This window comes from Mesoplodon bidens, assembly GCF_964165515.1.
Source record: "Mesoplodon bidens genome assembly, chromosome: X".
Classification (NCBI taxonomy): Eukaryota; Metazoa; Chordata; class Mammalia; order Artiodactyla; family Ziphiidae; genus Mesoplodon; species Mesoplodon bidens.
Genome location: NC_138163.1, coordinates 81,577,046 through 81,601,928, shown reverse-complemented (window position 1 = coordinate 81,601,928; position 24,883 = coordinate 81,577,046). Strand labels below are relative to the sequence as shown.

The 24,883-nt window shown below is 42.5% G+C and overlaps 1 protein-coding gene and 1 pseudogene across 8 annotated transcripts in view; both read left to right on the top strand.

Annotated features, from left to right (window-relative positions):
• Positions 1–2,809: 2,809 nt before the first annotated feature.
• On the top strand, positions 2,810–10,664 carry LOC308608507 (rho-related GTP-binding protein RhoG-like; annotated as a pseudogene). The gene is made up of 2 exons (XR_014017883.1): positions 2,810–2,911; positions 7,230–10,664. The product of XR_014017883.1 is annotated as a rho-related GTP-binding protein RhoG-like (transcript).
• A 3,708-nt stretch (positions 10,665–14,372) lies between these two features.
• Positions 14,373–24,883, top strand: part of TAF1 (TATA-box binding protein associated factor 1) — an 84,969-nt gene continuing 74,458 nt past the window's right edge. For 5 of the 7 annotated variants that reach the window (XM_081222737.1, XM_081222736.1, XM_081222739.1 and 2 more), the window contains exons 1-9: positions 14,373–14,580; positions 15,485–15,599; positions 15,739–15,855; positions 19,411–19,530; positions 20,627–20,868; positions 21,571–21,789; positions 22,182–22,400; positions 22,754–22,961; positions 24,439–24,615. In XM_081222737.1, coding sequence (XP_081078863.1) covers positions 14,401–14,580; positions 15,485–15,599; positions 15,739–15,855; positions 19,411–19,530; positions 20,627–20,868; positions 21,571–21,789; positions 22,182–22,400; positions 22,754–22,961; positions 24,439–24,615 — 1,597 coding nt within the window. In that variant the 5' untranslated portion in view covers positions 14,373–14,400. The remainder of the gene's footprint in view (positions 14,581–15,484; positions 15,600–15,738; positions 15,856–19,410; positions 19,531–20,626; positions 20,869–21,570; positions 21,790–22,181; positions 22,401–22,753; positions 22,962–24,438; positions 24,616–24,883) is intronic. The other 2 variants (XM_081222740.1, XM_081222738.1) reach the window with 1 other exon arrangement.

Sequence of the window (24,883 nt, the reverse complement as noted above, 5' to 3'; positions counted from 1 at the left end):
CCAAGGCAGGGGACACGGGTTCGAGCCCTGGTCGGGGAAGATCCCACATGCTGCGGAGCAACGAAGCCTGTGCACCACAACTACTGAGCCTGCGCTCTAGAGTCCGCGAGTCACAACTACTGAGCCCACGTGCCACAACTACTGAAGCCAGGGCGCCTAGAGCCTGTGCTCCGCAACAAGAGAAGCCACCACAATGAGAAGCCCATGCACCGCAACGAAGAGTAGCACTGGCTTGCTGCAACTAGAGAAAGCCCGAGCACAGCAATGAAGACCCAACGCAGCCAAAAAAAAAATAAAATTAAAAAAAGTAACTGTTTAAACAAAAATAATAACAACGTATCATGAGATAAAAGTAGAATGCATAACGAGTGGTCCAGGAAGAGAGAATGGAAGTATAATAATGTAAGGTTCTTATACTCTTTGTGAAGTGGTATAATAAACACTTAAAGGTAGACTGATAACTTATAGATGTACACTATCAACCTTTAAGCAACCACTAAAATAAAAAAACAAAGAGGTATAGCTAGGGACTTCCCCGGTGGTCCAGTGGTTAAGACTCCATGCTTCCAATGCAGGGGGCGTGAGCTTGATCCCTGGTTGGGGAACTAAGATCCCACATGCCGCTTGATGTGGTCAAAAAAAAAAGGGGGGGGGTATAGCCAATAAGCCAACAAAGGAGATAAAATGGAATAAAAATAATATTGATTAATCCAAAAGAAGGCGGAAAAAGGAACAAAGAAGAGATGGGGCAAATAGAAAACAAATAGCAAGATGACAGACTCAAACCTAACAATCACAAATCAACAATCACGTTAAATGTAGATGGTCTAAACACCCCAGTTACAGGGTAAAGATGATCAGATTGGGTAAAAAAAGCAGGACCCAACCGTATGCTGCCTACAAAAAATACTCCTTAAATACAAAGACACAAATAGGTTAAAAGTAAAAGTATGTAAAAAAAATGTACCATGATAACACTAGTCAAAAGAAAGCTGGAGGGGCTATATTAATATTGGACAAAGTAGATTTCAGAGCAAAGATACCATGAATAAAGAAGGTAATTTCATAATGATAGAGGGTCAATTAATGAAGAGGACATAACAATTCTAAACGCTTGTGCATCTAGTATAAGACCTACAAAATATGTGAATCATGGACTTCCCTGGTGGTCCAGTGGTTATGACTCTGCACTTCCACTGCAGGGGATGCAGGTTCAGTCCCTGGTCTGAGAACTAAGATCCCACATGCTGCGTGGCACGGCCAAAAAAAAAAAAAAAAAATCCATGAATCAAAAACTGATAAACTTGCAAAGAGAAATAAACAAATCCACAATTCAAGTCAGAGATTTCAATACTCTTAATAACTGATAGAACGAGTAGGCATATAATGAGCAAGGATATAGTAGAAGTAAATAACACTATCAACCAAATTGACCTGGTTGACATTTATAGAACAGTCCACCCAATAGCAGCAAAATACACATTCTTTTCAAGTGTGCATGGAGTATTTACCAGGATAGGCTATATTCTAGGCCACAAAACAAGTCTCAATGAATTTGAAAGGATTCAAGTCACACAAAATATGAATAATGGAATTTAAATTACCTATCAATAACAGAAACATCTCTGGAAAATCCTCAAATATTTGAAAACTAAATAATCCACTTCTAGACAACACATGGGACAAAGAAGAAATCAAAAAAGAAATTAGAACATATTTTGAACTGAATGAAAATGAAACCACACTATATAATTCATGACATTCTGCTGAAACAATAGTTACAGGGTAATTTTTAAGCACTAAACACCTATATCAGAACAGAAGGAAGTCTCAAAACAATAACTTCAGCTTTCACTTCAGTAAAAAGAAGAGCAAATAAAACTCAAAGAACAAAAATAATGAAGATCAAAGTGGAAATCAGTGAGATAGAAAACAAAAAATAGAGAAGAATCAACAAAACCATATTCTTGTACACCAGTGTTCATTGCAGCATTATTCACAATAGTCAAAAGTTGAAAACAACCCAAATGTCCAGCAATAGATGAATAGTAGCTAGAAAAGTCGAATTCATGGAGACAGAAAGTAGATTAGAGGTTGGTTTTCAGGGGTGGTGGGAAGAGGGGAATGAGCAGCTATTGCCTAGTGGGTACAAAGTTTCTATTTGGGGTGATGAAAAAGTTTCAGAAATAGACAAGGGTGATGGTTCCACAACATTGCGAATGTACTTAACACCACTGGATTGTACAGTTAAAAATGGTTGAAATGGCAAATTTTGTTATATATATTTACCACTATTTTAAAAAATTAATAATATAATATATAAAAAACTATTTAATTGTACAATTTAAGTGAGTGAATTGTATGGTATGTGAATTTATATCTCAATAAAGCTGTTAAAAAAAGAGTGCATACTGTATGATTTCATTTATATAAAACTCTAGAAAATGCAAACTAATATATGGTGACAGCTACCTTAACTCACTACCACATTTTCTTTTATCGCCTCCGTTTTTACTAACACTTTTTCAGTTCCCTGACTGCCTCTTTATGTTAATATTTGTCTTGAGGAGAAAACAGCGGTCTGGGGAGGAGGAGGCGGCCTCACTTTGTCACGGGAAATGTGAAGCTCGGGGACTTCCGAACCGAGGAACTGGGACCCCGGAGATCCTTGATTACCCAAAGGTGTAGTTTAGAAGCCAGTGACTTGCAGAGCACGCGGCTGGGGCTAGAACTCCATTTCCCAGGAGGTCGCGGGGCACCGGGTGGAGACTGCGTCCGACGACGGGGGCGGGACTCGGTAGCTGCCCGGATGTGGCGCCGAGCCCGCCGAGCCTGCCCAGCCCAGCGAGGGACGCCTGGGAGGCTCTGCCAGCTGCGGTACAACAGCGCGGGAGGACGACTACTTTGCTGGGTAATCCTTATGGAGAACCCCCCCCCCCAGGCGGCCCCGTGATCCGCTCTTTTCTCCTCGAGTCTCCCCATCCCCGGGACGGTTACCTTAGTATATGAGCCACTCCTTGGATGGAAGGGATTTGAGAGTGGGATGAGTTGTATGTATAGCGGGGGAGATCGAGCCAGCTCTTCCTATTTGTGAATCCGACGTGAGGCACCTCTCTGTCCCAGGCTCACGAGTCCATCTGAAGTCCCAGAACCAAGGACCCTCGGTGGAAAGGATGTGAGGGAAGGGCCGAGCGGGCTTGCGGTGGCTATCGATGGGTCACTAGAATTGCCTCTCTGGTTAAGTTTCCAAGCGCAGGATAGTCTCCCCTGGCTCCGGGTTGGGGAGTGTTCACATGGCTTCCTTCGCCCTGGGGTGTCTTTGACTGGACTTGAACCAAAAAGTCAGTCTTCAATGTGAAAAAGCTTCCCAGATTTAGTAGATAACTAAGTTGCAGAAAGTAGTAAGTAAAAATGAGGGTCTTCTGCTGAATTGTTTTAGTTTCAGAAAGTTAGAGTGATTTCAAGTGGGTTTGACTTTTGGAAAGGGTGAGACTCGGGGGGAGAATGTGCTAGAAATAGTAATACTCTGAGCTGCATTCTTGTCTTTACTGCTACTGGGTCTTTTTAAAAAATTTATTTATTTTTGGCTGCGTTGGGTCTTCGTTGCTGCGCACGGTCTTTCTCTAGTTGCGGGAGCGGGGGCTGCTCTTAGTTGGGGTGCGCGGGCTTCTCATTGCAGTGGCTTCTCTTGTTGCGGAGCACGGGCTCTAGGCGCTCCGGCTTCAGCAGTTGTGGCACACCAGCTTAGTTGCTCCGCGGCATGTGGGATCTTCCCGGACCAGCGAACCCGTGCCCCTGCATTGGCAGGCGGATTCTTAACCACTGCGCCACCAGGGAAGTCCAGTTATGGGGTCTTTTATGTTGTGCCTCTAACCTAGGAGAAAAGTGACTGCTGGGAAACGTACATGTGAAGAAGGATGCTTTGTCAGATGAGAATGGAAGATTTAGAAGAAACTGTAATTCCAAGGTTAAAAGTGAATGCCTTCTGAGGTGTTGGTCTCTGCAGCTCCAGGCCTCTTCCAATTTCCAATCCTAGAGGCATATTTAATGATCTCTGAGCTGAGGTGATGTCTTCTACTTTACAGTGCTACTATGAAGCTTAAATAAGATATGTGAGAGTATTTTACACAATGCCTGTAACAGGCTCTCAGTTTCTAATTTCCCCTTGTTTCCTCATAGCAACTTACTTTTCTCTGGACCATGCTTTACTGTGTATTATTGTTTACCTTTTTATAGAAGTCCTGCGTTTACCCTAAGACTATAAACTTCTATCATCGTTCTTTTTTTTTTAACCCCTTTTTTGAGTCTCTCCTAGCAGTGCATTGTGCATAGTAGTGCCTGGGAGAGTGTGTGGATAGTGATGGTGATAAGGGAAAAGCTGTGGGTGATCTGTAACCGGACAGCATTGTGCTGGATGATGGAGCTGAACGAAACAAGCTTTTCTCATATTGGTGATAAACAGAATATTTGCCTCTCTCTTGTAACTCCTAGCCTTCTCTCAGAGTTCCCAGCCCTTTAAAAAGTATTATTTTTATTTTTAGTATTTTTAACCATTTTAAAGTGTACAGTACAGTAACAGTAACTATATGCACATTTTTGTGCGATAGATCTTTAGAATTTTTTTATCTTGAAAAACTGAAAGTCTGTACCCCTTAAACAACTACCCATTTCCCCCTCCCCCTGCCCCTGGCAACTACCATTCTACTTTCTGTTTCTATGAATTTGACTATTCTAGATACCTCATATACCTCATATAAGTGGAATCATGCAATATTTGGCTTTTTGTGACTGGCTTATTTCCCTTAGCATAATGTCTTCAAGGTTCATCCATGTTGTAGTGTATGAAAAGATTTCCTTTTACTTTTTAAGGCTGAATTATATATATATATATATATATATATATATATATATTTTTTTTTTTCTTCTTTATCCATTATCCATCGATGGACATTTAGGCTGCTTCCACCTCTTGGCTATTGTGAATAATGATGCAATGAACATGGGTGGGCAATTATCTCTTTGAGATCCTGTCTTCAATTCTTTTGGATTATATTTTTTAGTCTTATTTTTAAACTTGTTAAATATGGAGAATTTCAAATATACACACAAGCAGAGAAAATCGTATAATGAATATGTGGGCTGAATGAATGAGTCAACTGTACAAAGCAGCCCCCCCCCCCCGCCCCGCTTCTGCTGAACCTTCCCTTTCTTTGAGAGTTTGCTATAGGTGAGGATGTTTTGGTTTTGTTCAGACCTGGCATGTTCTAGGTGCATTTCATCATGTAGGTCTGGTATTTATTATATATACCAGGAGTACTGGTAGACGTAAACAAGTAGAAAAGAGTGTAGATGGCTCTTCCTAGTTATAGAGGTGAGGAGCTGAACTTGGGATGCAAAATGGTCTTTGTGCCTGAGTTTTGCTCTGGTTCAGCAACCCCCTCAGATGCACTATTGTCACTTTGAGCAGAGACACCGGATGATACCTAGAGGCAGCTGGGAAGGTAAGTTGTACAGGCAGTGATTGCTATCAAAGGCAAAAGAAATTAATCCAAACTGGGAAAATCAAGGAAGGCTATTCTCAAGGAGTGTGGTGGTGACTTTGCCCTGTTTCCATTGACCTTGTGTGTTTGATCCTCATGCGTATTCCTAGATGGAAAAAGACAGCTATGGTCAGTGAGTCTTCTGGGATGATTGCCTACTAGAGCTGAATCAGGCTCTGGACTTTTAGCTGTGGGACCTGTGCCAAAGAAAGGAAGGCTTCTAGGTGGAACGCCTCACTGGGCAGAGCCGGCTGTGTGAGGAGAGAGCTACCCCTAGCGGGCCTGTGCGAAGCATGCTGAGAAGGCCAACTTTTTTTTACCTTGACCCAAAGTGAGCTGTTTTGTTTTGTCTGGTTTTTGTCTACGATATGGACCTAATGTAGACCTTAGCTAATAAAACAGCAGGATGGGGGAATGTGTCTATTCCCCCACACTCCCAAGGTAAGAAACTAATTGATTCTCAAATTTTTTTCCATAATCAAATACATATGATAATGTGTCCCCTTTCCTCCATGTTCGGACACTTGAAGTTAATGCTGTGAGGATCGGGTCTGAAACTAGGGTACTAGTTAAGAAGCTAAAGAAAATGGAGTGCTGTGGAGGCACTGACACAGTAGGGCATTGACAGAATATTAATAAGGGGATACAGACATGGGAGCTCATAGTAAACGTGCTCCTTGGGGATCATCTGTGTTGTACCATTAACTCGCAAATACTTGATTCATGAAGAAATTGACGAGAATATAGTGGTGTTATGACCTGTAGTTTTACTCAGATAAGGTCGGAAGGGGTGAGACCCCCTGGTTTGTCTAGCATTGTACTCACATTATAGAACTTTTGCCTTCCCCGGCACATTAGTAATTTCTGTGAAGTCATAGTAGCTTCTGACACTTAATGAGTACTTCCTATGTGGCAGGCACTAATAAGTACAGCACATGCATTCTTTCATGTAAGCTTCAGGTTAAAAACTTGCCCGAGTTTCACAAAGCTTAGGAAAAGAGAGGACTGGTTTTCGACTCCAGGAGGTCTGACTTCAGAGTCTGGACTCAGCCACTTCTCTATATGGCTGAGTCTGACTGGCCTACCTTTCTCTCCAATATTATGATGTCACTGTTTTTCAGGAAGAGAAAACAGTGCTGAGTTTTATAGACTTTGCTGAGTCTATAGCCACAGACCCAAAGTAAAAGACGTGTTTCCTTTCGTTTCAACCTTGGGAACCTTCTTTCTATACCATTTTTTTTTTGTTTTTTAATTAGTTAACATTTATTTAGCATCTGCTATATTTTAGAACCTTTGATATTGTATATGCAGACCTTATGACGATACTGCAACATAAATACCTATCTTGTTGGGCTCACAGTCCTTTTTGAGAGTCTGATGACAGCTTTGGATCTTCTTTCCAGAAAAATTTCCTTATGCACATAATATTGCACACAACTGCAGAGGTGGCTTCTAGAATCTACTGAAGCTTATCCTCTAGCAGTCCATGGACTCCATGGTAAGAATTCTTGCCCTCTGCAACCTTTCGCAGCTGACTCTTCCATAGTGTTAAGAGGCCAGGCAAGTGGTGGTGGCGGTGGGGGGGTCTCACCTCCTTTCTTTCTCCTCAGAGAGAAATGTTTATATGGCTTAGGCTCCCTAAATTAACCAGACGTCTGTGAACATTCTTTCTTTCTCTCTTGTCCGTAGGACTCCAAGGGAAGAATGCAGACAATTAAATGTGTGGTTGTGGGAGATGGGGCTGTAGGTAAGACCTGCCTCCTCATCAGTTACACAACAAACGCCTTTCCCGAGGAGTATATCCCTACTGTCTTTGACAACTATAGTGCCCAGACATCTGTGGACGGCCAGATCGTCAGCCTGAACCTGTGGGACACAGCTGGCCAAGAGGAGTATGACCGACTGCGAACACTCTCCTACCCCCAGACCAATATCTTCGTCATTTGTTTTTCCATTGGCAACCCATCTTCTTATGCCAATGTGAGGCATAAGTGGTACCCAGAGGTCTCCCATCATTGCCCCAATGTACCTGTTTTGCTGGTAGGCACCAAGAGGGACCTGCGAAGTGACATTGAGACAGTGAAGAAGCTGAAGGAACAGAGCCTAGTGCCCACAACTCCTCAGCAAGGCACTTCCCTGGCTAAGCAGGTGGGGGCTGTGAAGTATCTGGAATGTTCAGCCCTGATGCAGGATGGGGTCCATGAGGTATTTTCAGAAGCTGTCCGGGCTGTGCTTTACCCTGCCACAAAGAAGAACAGCAAGAAGTGTGTCCTCTTATAGCTTTTGGGGTGCTGCTTGGAGACTGCACCTAAGCAGAATAAGGGGGAATTCCTTTGACAGCATTTAACAATGCCAGCGTGAGCCACTTATCTCTTCCCCTGGAAACCCTAGACTCCAGGTTATTCAGCTTTTGGAGGAACAAAGAGAGGCTAGTTTGCACTTGGCTGCTTTGAAGTTTGGTCTGAACCTTTTGGAGGAAGTTTGAGAGAGTGAGAGTGTGTGTGTCTCTCCTGTCGAAGTGGTAAGAGGAGATGCCACCAAGTGCCGTTGTTTTCTGTCCTGGCCAGGCCACGACTAAGCAGAGCAGCCTAGCACTGTTGTTTGTAGGCTTTTGCTTGGCTGTTTGAAATCTAATTTCAGCGTTCCTGGCTGTATTTACCGTTGAGCAAGTGCCTCACAGAAGGACAAGGTTCTACAAGTTTTCAAGTCATTGCCTTAAGCTTTCTGATACACTAATATTTGGAAACCATCTTATGTGTGATTCCTAGGTGTTCCCAATGTTGACATGCTCTTTCCATTCTTGAGAGGAGATATTTTTGCAGTAATGGTTAAGCAGCATTTCTAGAGTTCTGTGAGATGGTAATAGATGTTTCTTAAAAGGGTTCTCTGGTCAAATAAGGCAGGGACCAGTGATTTAAATAATGCCGGATAGTTTCCTCTTCTACTGCAGGAAGTTATAACTTAATAAGTATGCAATATTTCCCAAACTTATTTCACTGAACTTTTGTTTTTTGGCCCCATGCAACACCTATTAACATCTTTGGGAACACAGTTTCAGAGATGCTGGATTACAAGGGACTGGGAATGCTCATGGTGGAGACTGAAAAAAGCATAATGTGGTCCTGTTCTTTGTGCTGTTTCCCTCTTCATGCCTTTGACAGGAATGTTTACCAGCCATGGCCTTGTTATTGGTTCCTCTTCCATCCTCAGGAGGTGGGTTTGGCACTTAGTCACGATAGTATATTGGCTGTGGGATCTGATGTTCAGATCTGCTCTTGGATTCTGTTAGCACAGTAGGCATGGTGATGTGTAATGAACAGTCCCTCTGAAGAGCTGTGTCTCTGAGGCTTCTGTGTGGCTCTTTTTTCTCTCATCATCCTTCCGCTTGAAGGAAAGACCACTGAAGATTAACCCCCTAAATAAAACCAATGAAACGACCAACGAAATAAAATGTCCTGCCAGTCACTGTCAGGGGGTTCTGTGATTCCCTCTGATACTTCTCTTCTGCTGTCATTCCTCTGAGTTACTATAAAGACTACCTTGCTCTCTTCCTGTTCCTCCCGCCTCTGTGTATCTCCCTGTGTGTGTGTTCAGCCCTGTGTGCCTTTTGAGGTTGCTCCAAGAGAGCTGGGGTACGTTGGGTTTCCAGGCCGCAGGGCTGTCATCGCCCTTGTGGTGGTGTTGCTGGAGTTGCTCGGCCTTCTCTCGGGGTGGAAGGATTCAGATTCCATATCCTAGCGGGCCTGCTGCTCCTTCTCCCTAGCTGTATTTTTGACCTTCTTCATTTGATATGGAAGGAAACCTTAACTTCTCTACCTGGCAAATAGTGGTTGACAACTCCACCGTGCACATATCCTCTCACCCTGCCAGAATAGCATGGGATTTTTGAGAGTTTGGGAAATGGAGCTGAAAGGAACACATACCTCCCCTTGGGGTGGGTGGAGTGCCTGAGCTTCACTCTGTGATCATCTTGCTGTTGCTCTTTGACGGGATATGATCAGAGTAACCTCAGGCTAACTGAACCTCCTGGATAGGGTTGCCAGATAAAATACCATAATTGTTTAGTATAAGTGTGTTCCATGCAATATTTGGGACACACTTACACTAAAAAATTATTTGCTGTTTATCTGAAATTCAAATATAATGGGGCATCCTGTATTTTTATTTGCTAAATCCGGCAACTCTACCCTTGGAGAACCTGGAACCTGGAGGTCAAATATCAAGTACTGATAGAAGATAAAAGGTTATGTAGGGACTTCCCTGGTGGTCCAGTGGGTAAGACTCTGCGCTGCTGATGCAGGGGGCCCAGGTTTGGTCCCTGGTCGGGGAACTAGATCCCGCCTGCCACAACTAAGAAGCCTGCCTGCCTCAACTAAGACCCGGTGCAGCCAAAATAAATAAATAAATATTTTCTAAAAATGATTATGTAAATTCTCTATTCTTCCTCCTTTTCTTCTGGTTGCCCTTTCCCTCACATTGGACTAGTGTTTTCTTTTCTTTTTCCTTCGTGACTGTACCCTCCACTTCACATAGTACTTCATTGGTGTATATTTCTACACTGCTGATTGTCTAAAGCTGTGGAGGATCCAGGATGAATACTGTTGTCCAGCGCTTGCCTTCTGTCTCAGGTCCAATGTACTGTATCTATTTTCCAGTGTGTGACTCAGGGCCTCCTGGGGGTGGCAGGGATTCTATATGAGAAGTGAGTCAACTGGAAGAGGGTGAGGGTGGACCTCCTCAACTAAGGCCCAGTAGCACTTTGGAAAGTGGGGCTGCTGTTACAGTAACGTGGCCACTGTAGAAGTCAACTGGCTTCTGGGCACTGTGCCCACTGCCCTTGGGTAGAGTCACTGGGTTTTCCCAAAGGCAGCCAAATGAAAGTGTATTCCAGTCTCAGGATGTTCTGATTGATGCCACCTTGGGTGCTCACAGGACTTCATGGTTCAAAGGGGTTAGAAACATGGCTGTCACCTGGGTCTCTGGGAACTTTCTATTTAGCTACTGAAATCTTTTAAGTTGGCTTTTAATTTAATAGTGCCTCCTGCTCTCCCTTTGCCTTGCAAATTCCCAAATGTAAGCCTGGGTTTGGTTTGGGCAAATTTGTGTCCTCTAATAAATGGAGGTGTGATCCACAAGTCTGAGAGAGTGGTTTTGTATTGGTCTGATTTAATAGTCTTAAGCATACACTGACGTCTTGGTTTTTATACTTGAAAGGAATTTGTATGAAGACTAACATGCTAATATCACTTTTAAATTATTCATAAGGAATGGTAATAAACTTTTCTGATTTTACTGGGTCCATTGCTTTCTAAAAATCAAAGCAATTCCTCACCACCACCCCTTTGCTTTGAATGGTTTCTAAATGCTTTTCAGCTTGCAAAGGATGAAATAACTATAATTGTCATATTGCACATGGCACCTATGTGTAGCTGTGCTTATTTCTCTACATCAGATAATCAGGGTAAGGAACTGTCTGCCCTGCTAACATTGATTGTCTAGTTCCTGCCCACCCCCTACCTATTCATCCCCAGGATTTAGCTTCATTTCCTGGTTTTCAATAATGACAGACCAGTTAGTTCCCTGTTGGTGATTTTCCTCACTTATTACACTACGTTCAGTAAACAATTATCAAGCTCCTACTGTGTTACAGGCTTGACTGCTAGGGGCTGGGTTGTGAAGATAAGATATATCATTTAATATTTTTTGCCTCTTCCAGTTATATCAGAAAAATCTCCTTCCCGTTTGTTATAAAAATGAACTAGGGAATTCCCTGGTGGGTGGTCCAGTGGCTAGGACTCTGTGCCTTCACTGCTGAGAGAGTGGGTTCGATCTCCTCCCACCCCCAAAAAACCACAAAGAACACCCCCCCCATCCTGGCTGGCAACTGTAAATAGCGCTGGTACACTAGTAAGTGCACGAGTAAAGAAGTGCAAAACCATGTTTTTTGTTTTTTTTAAAAACAGCTTTATTGAGGTATAATTTACATACTGTACAATTCACCTGTTTCAAGTGTACAATTTAATGATTTTTAGTAAATTTACTGAGTCATGCAACCATCACCAAAATTAAGTTTGAGAACAATTCCATCACCCCAAAGAGATCCCTCATGCGGTTAATCCCCATTCCCACCCCCAGCCCTAGGCAACCACTAATCTTTGTCTTTTCTGAACATTTCATATGAACGGAATCAAACAATACATGGGTATATAATGAAAAAGAAGAGATAAGAACATACTCATTTGCATATATTTGCAAAAAGAAACGGGAAATACAAATAGTGAATCATGCTGTACATCTGAAACTAATATGTTAATGTCAATTACGCCTCAATTGAGAAAAATAATAAACACAGGAAGGATAAACCAGAAATTAATGAAAATGGTTACAGGGAGTGGGTGACAATGGGGCAGAGAGCATAGGCATGGGAACAAGACTTCTCTGGAAATAGCTTTTTATATAGTTTTGACTTTGAACCATGTAAAAGTTTACATTTTTTAAAAATAAAAATTTTATAAAATTTTTATCCTTTTTATTAAAAAGGACAATAAAAGCAAATCCTAAAGTTGAATACAAACAGAAACAACTCCACAGAGGAAAAAAAAAGATTCACATAATTTTTTTTTTTTTTTTTTTTTTGCGGTATGCGGGCCTCTCACTGTTGTGGCCTCTCCCGTTGCGGAGCACAGGCTCCGGATGCGCAGGCCCAGCGGCCATGGCTCACGGGCCCAGCCGCTCCGCGGCATATGGGATCCTCCCAGACCGGGGCACGAACCCGTATCCCCTGCATCGGCAGGCGGACTCTCAACCACTGCGCCACCAGGGAGGCCCCACATAATTTTTAATAGGATATAGTCTAAGGACAGAAAACTGCAAAGCACTTCTGAACTTAGGTTAATTGTTGGTAGTGGTATTGGTTTGTAATTCTGAAAAGAGTAATATATTGGTGTTAGGAACCAGAGTTTTCATTGTAAGAGAAGCAAGATACAAATATGAAATGGGGAACGGCGAGGGAGAACCCTGTGGTATTAGATTTGAATCGAAGGTAGTAGTATAAACTCATTCATTTAAAATTTTTTCTCTCTCTCCACTGAAAGGGCCTACAAGCAATGATGCCCCAGTTTTGTTTTTTTTAAAAAATATTTATTTATTTATTTGGCTGTGGCGGGTCTCAGTTGTGGCACGCGGGATCTTCGTTGCGGCGTGCGGGATCTTTAGCTGCAGCACGCGAACTCTTAGTTGCCGCATGTGGATTGAACCTGGGCCCTCTGCATTGGGAGGGCGGAGTCTTAGCCGCTGGACCACCAGGGAAGTCCCGATGCCCCAGTTTCTAAACACCATTCCCCACTAAAAGGAACCAGGGCTCCTTGGAGAAATGGCTTATATCAGATCCAGGACAGGGAATGCACAGAGTGAGCCTGGAACATCTTGTGCCAAAAAGCAAGGAAGTGCTCAAAGACTAATTGGGGTCATGGGTCATGTCAAAAGGACACAGGAGCCAGAGTGAAGTGGTAACCATTGGACAAATTTGTAACAGTTTGAGGATCAAAAAGGATAATGATGGTGTTAGATTGTAACACATTAAAATAAAAATACAAGAAAGGAGATAAGAAAAGGGAAAGTTCTTTACTGAATAAGTCCAGTTAATAAATGTAGAAGGAAATAAGAATTAGAAAAATCACCCTTTTGCACTCTTCCAATATGATTCAGGCAAGGATCATCGACGGATGCTAAAACCTTTGGGTGCAAGGGCGATAGGGAACAGAATATTCACAGAATTTCAAAGTACCACCCCATAGGTTATTTACTAATACAAAAGGAAAAATGTGCCATTGCGATGGAGAGATCTGGTGGACACCACTTTTTTGAAGTGATCAAATTTAGCATCACCAACATTGGGACAACCTGACATTGTGCCTTCTGATGACCGGTAAGATATTTAACCGGAATCACTTTGAAGAAAAGATTAGACGAATTCAGCATATAGAATATTGTCAAGACAACTTCCCTGGATTCTTCCAAATACGTAGTGTCATGCAACACAAAGAAAAATGCTGGTGGATTCTGGATTGAGAGACTAAAGGGAGATAAACAAATACAATGCATGAACCTTGAGTGGATCCCGGATTGAAATGTAAAATGCTCCAATTAGGACAATTGAGGAAATTTAAATACGGACTGTATGTTAAATGATATTGAATTAATGTTAAGTTTTAAATATGTGCAAATGGTATTGTGGTTGTGTAGAAAAAAGTATTTTTTGGGGTGAAGAATCACGATATCTGTAACCCACTTTTAAATGGTTCAGGAAAAAAAACCTAGCAAAATGTTACAACTGTGAATCTAGGTGAAGGGTCGCCTGTTCGTTTTACTTATCTTTTACTTTCACATTTCCCGAAAAAAAAAGGGGGGAAGAAATCCATTTCTAAGGGTAAATGTCAATTCAAAACAACTAACTGCAGAGGTACCTTTGGCACACTGCCAGTTTCTCTTTGGATCGAAACAGTACAGAAGGAGACAACACAGACAAGAAAAACCGGTTCTAATCTTTACTTCCGTGTCCTGTGGCGTGGTTACGTAGGACGTAATCACGTGACCTAGGAATCACGCTCTCCCCCCCGTGCACTGAGACAGCTCCTGCTTAAATAGGCGGAAGGGGGCGGGACCGAAAAACCTCTTTTCACAGATCCAGCCTCCTCACACGTGTTCCAATCAAAAGCCTCCTGGAGTTTGTTATATAATTCTCCTTTCTCGTAGGACTGGCGGCCTTTCCGGTTCTCTTTTTCTTTATTCCGCATCCGGTAGGGGCTGGTAGAGTCACTGAACTATGAGAATCACTTCTGGGCCACGTTGTTTCCGGCATATGGGGCGAGAGTGGGATTTGGTGTTCTTCAAAGCGGCTGCCAGCAGCGCTGCCGCCATCATGTCAGATACGGACAGCGATGAAGATTCCTCTGGAGGCCGCCCATTTTCTTTAACCGGTTTCCTTTTCGGCAACATCAATGGAGCCGGGCAGCTGGAGGGGGAAAGCGTCTTGGATGATGTGAGGGGGTGGGCGTGGGGATAGGGCTGGGGGTGGATCGGCTAAGGAAAAGGTGGAGTGAGGAGAGTTGAGTGGTCTTAGGAACCGGGAAAAGCGAGGGGGCTCAGTTTGGGCGATGGTGGAGACGAGAGAAGAGTAGGCAAGCTCTGGGACGTCAGTGGCGCTGATATGGGTGGCTTTGGAGCTAGATAGATGGAAAAATAGCAGCTTAACCTAGTGAGAGTGCTTTCAAACCTTTGCTACGAGAACCTTGGAGATTCTTGAAACTGCGTTTGTGCCATCGCTGACTAGAGGTGGCTCTAGAGCGAGAGGACAGGACCTGCACCAAATCACGTGGTTCAGGTCCCAGTTCTTAGAACAGCCAGTGTTCAAACCATCCAGGGCAGACCCCTTCTGGTCCCAGTGCACTTCTTACATAGTTTTCCCACCGTTCACTGACATTCATGAAATAGTTTCTTGTGCCTGACACTCACCTATCTTCATTTAAGTTCGTCTCCTCACGGAGAAAATACTGACCAATATTCCTCATTCTCTGCAACACACAATAATGACAGCAGTAAAGTTCTTGCCTTGCTTTCTCTGATCAGAATGACCTCAGTTTCCTTAGCCTTTATTCAGGCAACTGCTGTTCCATTTATTTAGTCTTGGTGGGGGTTCCTTGAATAATCTTTCCTTACATTAGTTTAAAGGATGGTGATGAAATTGGACATGATGTGTTGATCAATGTGGAGTTTAGTGGAAGATGTACTTTCCAGTTCTCGGATGTGATGCTGCTTTTAGCACGCTGCCGAGTCGTTTTTCAGATGGATTTATAGCTTTGTCGTGGATCTGGGAAATAAGCCTTGCGGTGTGGGAAACTTAGGTTTAGGTATTGTCTTTGATTCTGGTGCTGTCTCTTTTTCAGGAGTGTAAGAAGCACCTGGCAGGCCTGGGGGCTTTGGGTCTGGGCACCCTGATCACTGAACTCACAGCAAATGAAGAATTGATTGGGATTGACGGTGCCCTGGTAAATGATGAAGGTGAAGTCTGGGTCATGGGGAGTAAGGTGGGGGAGGAGGCTAGCCACTTACTGTACATGTACTTTTCAATGGGAATTATCTAAGGGAGTGAAAGTTTCTTGCTCTTTGTTTAGATCTACCCCCCCCCCTTTATTTATAGGATGGATCAGGAGTACAGAAGATGCTGTGGACTATTCAGACATTAATGAAGTAGCAGAAGATGAAAGCCGAAGATACCAGCAAACAATGGGGACCTTGCAGTCCCTTTGCCATGCAGGTGATTCTTTGGTGCCATCAGTAAGAGCACTCCAGTACATTTTCTTGCTGTGTAGTCCAGTTTGTTTCTATCCAAGCTTTTTGTCACTGTTTCTGCTCTTTATGTCTTTGCTTCTCTCCCTTTGTCAGCTCAGTTCCAAGTAGCTGCTGTCCTCTTTTGTGTTCTGGGGCAGCGTTACTATACTCAGGCTTTTATTCCTCATACTGGTTGGTCCCAAATTCTTGGTGAATGCCAAATAAGGATGATAATTCTTTTCTCCTTATCATCTGGTATTTGAGTACCTATGGGGTTCACAGTACTGTTTTAGATGCTATTTAAACTCAGTCTTTGCCCTCAAGGAATTGGTAGTTCAAGAAAGATTAAGTATGCTATGTTGTATATAAACGAGCACATGTATTTATCGGCTCAGCTTCCGCTAATCACTCACTACCTGTATGCCGACACAGTGCGCTTAATGCTTGCTCACAACATAGGTTTTCCTCCTGGTATAAGGTGCTACATTATAGAATCAAAATGTCAGAGTTTGAGGGTTTTAGTGATTATTTATTCTTAAGCTCATCATAGATATGGAAACCTGGAACTTCAGAAAACTTTAATAAAATGTGGAACTTTATCAAAAGTTCTGTAGTTACTAGTGGCAGACCTTGACTAATTCAGCATTTCAGTTTATTAGGCATTGAGCACCCGTTATGTGTTATAAACTGTGATAGTAAAGTACAAAGATAATAAAATCCATTTTCTGATTTTTGAGGAGCTTGGCTTTGTGGTCTGGAACCTAGACTTACTGATCCTAGTTCATTCTTTCCACTGCCCTGTACTACCTTTCACTGTTTGGGACTTTTGTATGAAGTTGTTCACTGTTTATTCATTATCCACCTCTTTGAATTAGATTTCAGGCTGCTGAGAAGTATAGATAAAACCTTAGTAAAGAGCTGAACTTAGTTTCTTCAGAGCCAGTTAATATATTTGGGTGCTTCTTTTTTTTTTTTTTTTTTTTTTGTTACGCGGGCCTCTCACTGCTGTGGCCTCTCCCCCTGCGGGGCACAGGCTCCGGACGCACAGGCTCAACGGCCATGGCTCACGGGCCCAGCCGCTCCGCGGCATGTGGGATCCTCCCAGACCGGGGCACGAACCCGTGTCCCCTGCATCGGCAGGCGGACTCCCAACCACTGCGCCACCAGGGAAGCCCTGGGTGCTTCTTATATAAAGAGAATTAACTGCACCACATGCACAAGAAGTAACCTAGAAAAATAGAAGATACAGACCTTACTTTCAGGGATATTGTTATCATTTGGGGAAGGTGAGGTAAATGAATGCAAAACATAATTATTCATAATAAGAAGACATAAACCAGTTGCCAGCTCATACTTCTGTATAGAGTGTTATACTTAATTTTGAAGGGCTGCCAGACTAGCTAAGTCAAGTAGCATAACTATTTGTTTGAGCACCCTGACTTAGGCTGAGGGGGAGGTGGTAGCAGATCTGATTTTTCAGGGCTTGTTGTAATTTTCAGTTTTGGATTTGTTGTCTTGGCTAGGGATGGCAAGGAAGAGGATAGGTGGGGGTTCTTAGTTGGGTTGTGTGAGCTGGCCTCCTGGAAAAGGAGGATGCTGTATTTGATAGAGTCTCAGTACTGTGGGAAGCTCATTTCCAAGTTCTCTTGTCCTCTGAGGGTACCTTCATCTATACCCTTAGCTTCCTCCTTCCCTGGCATTGGCCCCTTCACACGGCTTGACTGATAAGGGTGTTTCTTTGGAATAATTAGAAGTAGATGGAGGTCATTAGAAGAGGCTTCATGGAGGTGAATTTTGAGCAAAATTTTGAAAGATAAGGTTTGATGAAGAGGACGCAGCAGGGTATTGTGGTTTGTAAACATGGCTTGCATAAAGGTTTGGAGATAGAAATAAGCAAGTAGTGTGGGGGGAATTGGCCAGCAGGTTTTCTTGGAAGGAGTGGGAAACATACACCAAATAGTAAGAACCAACCATAGAGCAACTTGACAGCACCTTTATGTACGCATTACTTGGGGTTTGCTGCCATAAAGAATTGTAAACTGATATAGATTGTTGAGTAAGAAGCAGGATGGTATAATGAAAAGAAGATGGACTTTGGAGTCAGAATGTCATAGGTTCAAGTCCCACCTCCATATTTAGTTTGACCCTGGGAAAGTTGCTCAGTCTCTGAGGCTTGGATGTCTCATTTGTAATAATCCGTCAGTTTTCTTTCTGCAATAAGTGTATTAATACCTACCTCATTAATAGGACTTTGGTGGGAATTCAAGTTCATTATCACATGGTATGAAAACACCTACATAGAACAGTGTCATGGTGGATGCTCCATAAATGTTAGTTGTCTTTCCTTCCTAAGTGAAAATGAAAAGTGATGCTTGTTGCTTTGGGGTTTTGATTAGAAAAAGGGTGAAGGGGCAGACTAACTTGGAGACAGTTCTTGTGGGCTAGATGTAAAGTTATCAAAAGTTATCAAGGTCTGGAGTAGGGTGACAATTGTGGAAAATGATAGGCAGGGTCAGACTTGAGAGTTGCTGATAAAACATCGGTAGGACTTGGTGAGTGAGGAAGCGTGTTGGAAAGACACTTTGTTGTTAAACCAGGCTTGAATTCTGACCTTGTCACTTAAAACTGTATGACCCTAAGTCACTTCGCTTCTGTATCTCAGAGTAATTCCTACTCTGTAGCATTATTGGGAGGATTATAGATAAAATAGCTAAATGTACATGGCACATAATAGGAGCTCAGTGAATAGAAGTTGCTGTAATGACTACTATTAATGATTGATTGGAAAAGGTGTGTTGGGGGTAAGAGATTGATGAAGGAGACAGGAGGCTAAAATCATAAGCTGGGAAAATGAGGATGGAGGAGGTATTGATAGTAACAAAAGGGAATTTAAAAGAGTTGAAGGATATTTCAGTGTGATACGGAATGCGGTTGTTGAATATATGAATGGAAAAGCTCTTCAGGCAGCAGAACATGCAATTGTAGAGGGGCTAAGTCAGGGCAAGACTTAACAGATTTGAGTTTAGTCTGGATAAAGGTGATTCTTTAGAAAGGGAATGGAGAGTGTATAGAGGAATAAAAGCAGAGTGTTCAGGACTAAGTATTGAGTGATGCCACTGGTTAAAGGGTAGTGAAAAGAATAACAGACTACAGAAGGTAGACAGAAAAAAATGTGTCAGAGACTTGGGAGGTGAGAAAAAAGTCCAGTCTTAAGCTGACAGAGGAAAGAAGAATGTTAAATTCAGTTATGAGATTGAGTAGCATGAAAATAAAGGAACAGGGTTTGACCAGGAGAAGGAGCGAAGGTTTTAAACAGTTCTTGGGAGCTTCCTAAATTCCTGTGTGAGATATACACGGTGTTAACAGCACTTGGCGATATGGTGTCATCTCTTTCTGAAGGCAGAAGCTGCATCTCTTGTGTGTTCTCAAGGCATCTGCCTAGTTCTTCATGTGGTGCTTTAAATTCTTGAACGACAAGGGAGCTCAAGGCTGTTGTGTGACATTCTGGATATTGAGGAGATCACTTTCTTGGTTTTATTAGATTATGATGAGGATGACTATGATGCTGATTGTGAAGACATTGATTGCAAGTTGATGCCTCCTCCACCTCCACCCCCAGGACCAATGAAGAAGGATAAGGACCAGGATGCTATTACTGGTGGTAAGTAGAGACTGTCTATTTTTGTCTAAGGAGCAAGTTCCATTCCTGGTCCAAATTTTTGGCATGCTCATAGTGAGCTATTAAAATTAAGCTGCTAGGAAAGGACGCAACTTCTAGAAGTGATTCATACAATTTTCAAATTTCAGTATTAAAGGGAAATTTTATTTTTAAAACATTTGACAAGAGTATTTTAACAAGTGCTCAAGAAAAAGTAGTTTAGGTCAGTGTGGTTCTCAAATCTGGCTGCCCATCAGAATCACCTCGAGTCTTAAAAATCTGAGAATCTGATTCAGAAGATCTGAGGTAGAGCTCAGGGATTTCAGAGAATTCCCCCAAGTAATTTCTGATGCAACTGATCTGTACTGGTATTTGGAAACTACCTGTTTAGATGACTCTCTTTAAAAGAAATGATTAAATAGGAAGGCATCTAGAATGTGTATAAATCATTTAGAGCCAGCTGTCAGAATCAGAGATTTCAAAGACAGGGTCTTTAATGATCATCTCACCTATTCCTATGTCCGCAACAGCAGTAAGTAACCCTGTTCTAGGCTAGAAGATTGGGGAAGAGCAGTGTCTTTGATCTCCTGTATTTTGAGGCTTATGTCAACCTAAGTGTCTCCTATTAGAGTTTTAAGCCATTTCCTTTTTAGTCTGCAGGCTAAGTAGCATTTGGTAACTTTGTGGCATAGATGTTATTTTATGCTAAATAATTTCATTGTTATCCTGTGGACTTGAAAAATCTCTCCAGTTTATGGGTCCCTGAATCAGACATAAGGCCTGACTGGTATAAAAGTGTTATGTAATTTTTCTATTGGTCACATTTCTTTAACCTAATATACTTACAGAAAGTAGTAAATGTAGTAATAGTGTTTGTTTTCTCTTATCACAACCCCAGGGTACCAGGTACAAGGTGAGTTGGGGATGGTGGGAGATAATGAGTTGGAATGAGTTCTCTGGGTTGCCTACTAGTAATCTGGGTGCTTGGAACTGTATCCCCTGCCATTGAGCCATGCTTAAGCCTAGAGTGGGTGTTGGCTGAATTTGAGGAAATATGCTCACAGTTACATGCCAAAGGGGTTTCTCTTCCTTGTTGCAGTGTCTGAGGATGGAGAAGGCATCATCTTGCCCTCCATCATTGCCCCTTCCTCTTTGGCCTCAGAGAAAGTGGACTTCAGTAGTTCCTCTGACTCAGAATCTGAGATGGGACTTCAGGAAGCAACACAGGCAGAATCAGAGGATGGAAAGCTGACCCTACCATTGGCTGGGATTATGCAGCATGATGCCACCAAGCTGTTGCCGAGTGTCACAGAACTTTTCCCAGAATTTCGTCCTGGGAAGGTACTTTTTTTTTTTTTTTTTAGATGTTTGGGGTAGGAGTTTATTAATTAATTAATTTATTTATTTTTGCTGTGTTGGATCTTCGTTTCTGCGCGAGGGCTTTCTCTAGTCGTGGCAAGCGGGGGCCACTCTCCATCGTGGTGCGCGGGCCTCTCATTGTCGCGGCCTCTCTTGTTGCAGAGCACAGGCTCCAGACGCGCAGGCTCAGTAGTTGTGGCTCACGGGCCTAATTGCTCTGCGGCATGTGGGATCTTCCCAGACCAGGGCTCAAACCCGTGTCCCCTGCATTAGCAGGCAGATTCTCAACCACTGCGCCACCAGGGAAGCCCGGGAACGTACTTTCTATGGAGAATGTCCACATTGCAAACCACTGCCCTCTTGTAGATACTGAGTTGTGTTGTTAAGATACTGAATATGGAATGGGTAGAATCTAAAGGTTTCCTTTTTTTAAGTTTTGTGCATTGATAGTACAGTGATTTATATAGTTCTCATTAGAAATTGTCCTTTCTGTTTTAAAAGAACTAATCCAAATTATTAAGGAACACTTTACTTTCTTGGCAGATGTTATAAGTCCGAGTTCAGCATTTCTTGATCCCTCCGTCACAGTTGAGTAGAATCCTCAAGGGAGTTTCCAGACTCAGAGCTACTGGTTTTCCTATCTGGCATTGAGTCTCTGACATAGAAGCATGTTTTGTGTTCTAGGTGTTACGCTTCCTACGTCTTTTTGGACCAGGGAAGAATGTCCCATCTGTTTGGCGGAGTGCTCGGAGAAAGAGGAAGAAGAAGCACCGTGAACTAATACAGGAAGAGCAGATCCAGGAGGTGGAGTGCTCAGTAGAATCAGAAGTCAACCAGAAATATTTGTGGAACTATGACTACGCTCCACCACCACCTCCAGAGCAGTGTCTCTCTGATGATGAAGTAGGCAAAGTAGAGATCTGGAATTAAGACCTAAGAGGGGAACAAATGAGTTCTCCCTAGCTTATGTCTAAATTGAAAATAATACCTTAACAGGCAGTGTCCTGTGCTGATAATTATTAAGTAATCATGATTTCAATCCCAGTGGCTGTCCCTTCCCTGTTGTAATAGAAAAGTATTGGGGGCAGGCAGATGGTGATACACTGATGAGTAGGAAAGTTGAATGATAAGAGTATGCCATGATATACCTGCACTGTTTACATTCGAACTCCAGTCCTGTTCAAGATTCATTGTTATGGCTCCTCTAAGTTCCCCTCCTGCCTGTTAACTCCCTGTAGCCTTAGGGCATCTGGGATCAGGATATCTTCCTCCCCTTCTACTTTATTCTGTTACAGATCACAATGATGGCTCCTGTGGAGTCCAAGTTTTCCCAGTCAACTGGAGATACAGATAAAGTGACAGACACCAAACCAAGAGTGGCTGAGTGGCGTTATGGTCCTGCTAGACTGTGGTATGATATGCTAGGTGTTCCTGAAGATGGCAGTGGGTTTGACTATGGCTTCAAACTGAGAAAGATGGAACTTGAACCTGTGATGAAATGTAGAATGATGGAGGTAAGTAACACTGGTGTGTAAGAAAGGAATCACTGTGCCCAGAGCCCTATCAGTTTTACTTTACTTTTCAACTGGGGAGACACTGGGTAGGGTTTCCTTGGTGGGAGATTGAGGTGTCCAGGCCTTTTGTTTGGTGTGGTATATCACCCTGGCAACTTGGCCCCACTGCAAGGATTCTGTTAGTGAGATGAGTGCTGCGCCAGACTAGGAGGGGGAGGAGGCAGATACCCCTTTGTTATCAGGTTCTTCTCTCAAGTCAGGGACCACATTTGATGTATCGGTTGTGGCATTTGGAGTGGGAACTCTGATGAGTGACCATTCAGGGATTTGTTGTTCCTCTTCTACTTGTGTAGGACTTCAGGAAACTTGAGGAAAGCAGTGGCACTGATCTTCTGGCTGATGAAAACTTCCTGATGGTGACACAGCTGCATTGGGAAGATGATATCATCTGGGATGGAGAGGATGTCAAACACAAAGGGACAAAACCACAGCGTGCAAGCTTGGCCGGCTGGCTTCCTTCCAGCATGACTAGGAATGCCATGGCTTACAATGTTCAACAAGGTGTGCATCTATGCCCGCAGTGTCCAGCACAAACAGTCCTTCATCTCAGTCATCTTAAGTAGGCTTAGCTGTGATCTTGGCTGCTGAGGGACAGTAAAATGTTTTGAATCTGAGCCCTGATTCTAGTCTTTAATGTTTTTTTTTTTAAACTGTTAATGAGCTAGGTTGGACTCTGATTTCTCATTAGAAAAATGTGAAAACTACTTTGAAATTAAAGATCTTTCTGGGGGGCTTCCCGGTTCTCATTAGAAAAATGTGAAAACTACTTTGAAATTAAAGATCTTTGTGGGGGGCTTCCCGGGTGGTGCAGTGGTTGAGAATCTGCCTGCCAATGCAGGGGACATGGGTTCGGGCCCTGGTCTGGGAAGATCCCACATGCCACGGAGCAGCTAGCCCCGTGAGCCACAATTACTGAGCCTACATGTCTGGAGCCTGTGCTCCGCAATAAGAGAGGCCGTGATAGTGAGAGGCCCAGGCACCGCAATGAGGAGTGGCCCCCACTTGCCGCAACTAGAGAAAGCCCTTGCACAGAAACAAACACCCAACCCAGCCATAAATAAATAAATAAATAAAATTTTTAAAAAAAGATCTTTCTGAACTGTAACAATGCTTTTTTCTTTACAGTCTACTTTTGTTTTCAAAGGCCGTTTATCTTTATCATTCTAGAATTTGCTTTTTTCCTCCTTAAATAGACGTGGACACTCAAAAAAAGGTATGCTATGCTTAATGTAGAAAACTTTGAAGGTACAGTACAGTGTCAAAGATCACTGGTAATCCTACCATCTAGAGATTATCAATGTTTAATGACATGGGAAACTCATTTTAAAAGGAAAAAAAAACCCAGATATGATGTGGCATATTTGATACCCTGTTTGCATAAGTGAAAAAGAAAAAAACACTATATAAACAGAAAGTTTACTAAAAGGGAATATACTGTGGGATTCACAGTGGTTCCTTCTAGTTTGTAAGATCACAAACAGCTTTGCAGTTTTCTTTATACCTTTCCTGTATTTTCCAAATTATTGAGTTAATCTGGATTTCTTTTATATTCAGAGGAAAACCAAAAATGTCTTTTAAATCTAATAGTTTTTTTTTCTTTTTCGTTCGCATCTATCTAAACACTTTATTAGTTACATAGCAGTCATACATGGATGTTTTCATAACTTACCAATAATTATTGTATTTTAAATATAATATATTTTACTACATTTATTGTTAGCATTTTACCATATCATTTATTACCATAATTTATTTAATCAGTCCATTATTAAACACTTAGCTGTTTAAATTTTGACTATTATAAAAAAACATTGCAGTGAACATTTTTGTCTGCAACATTTTTTAAAATACACTGTATCCACTAGGTTCCTTTTCAGTAGCCACATGAGTAACTACTAGCATTGCTCCTTTTCCCTTTGCTAGAATTGAAGGGGGCATAAATGTTTTGTTTGTTATTGTTTCCTCGTGTTTTGACTAGGTTTTGCAGCAACCCTGGATGATGACAAACCTTGGTACTCCATTTTTCCCATTGACAATGAGGAGTTAGTGTATGGACGCTGGGAGGACAATATCATTTGGGACGCCCAGGCCATGCCCCGGCTCTTGGAGCCTCCTGTTTTGACACTTGATCCCAATGATGAGAACCTCATTTTGGGTATGGTACTGGCTGGGTCAGTGTTTATCCTCCATAATTGACAGCCTGCTCTGCAAATGTCAGGGGCAGAAGCAAATCAGAAGGGTTGGGAAGGTCAAGACTAGAAGCTTCTTGATAGCAGTTTGAGACAGCAAAGTTGTGGCTGTCAGTCTAGTATTTGTGTATTGTTCAGGGGAAACTCATAAGGTAGGAATGTTGGAAAGTAGTACCTTGGAGATGTCAGGAGTGTAGTTTGGTTGGAGTTGATTATGGACTGGAAGTGGTCTGG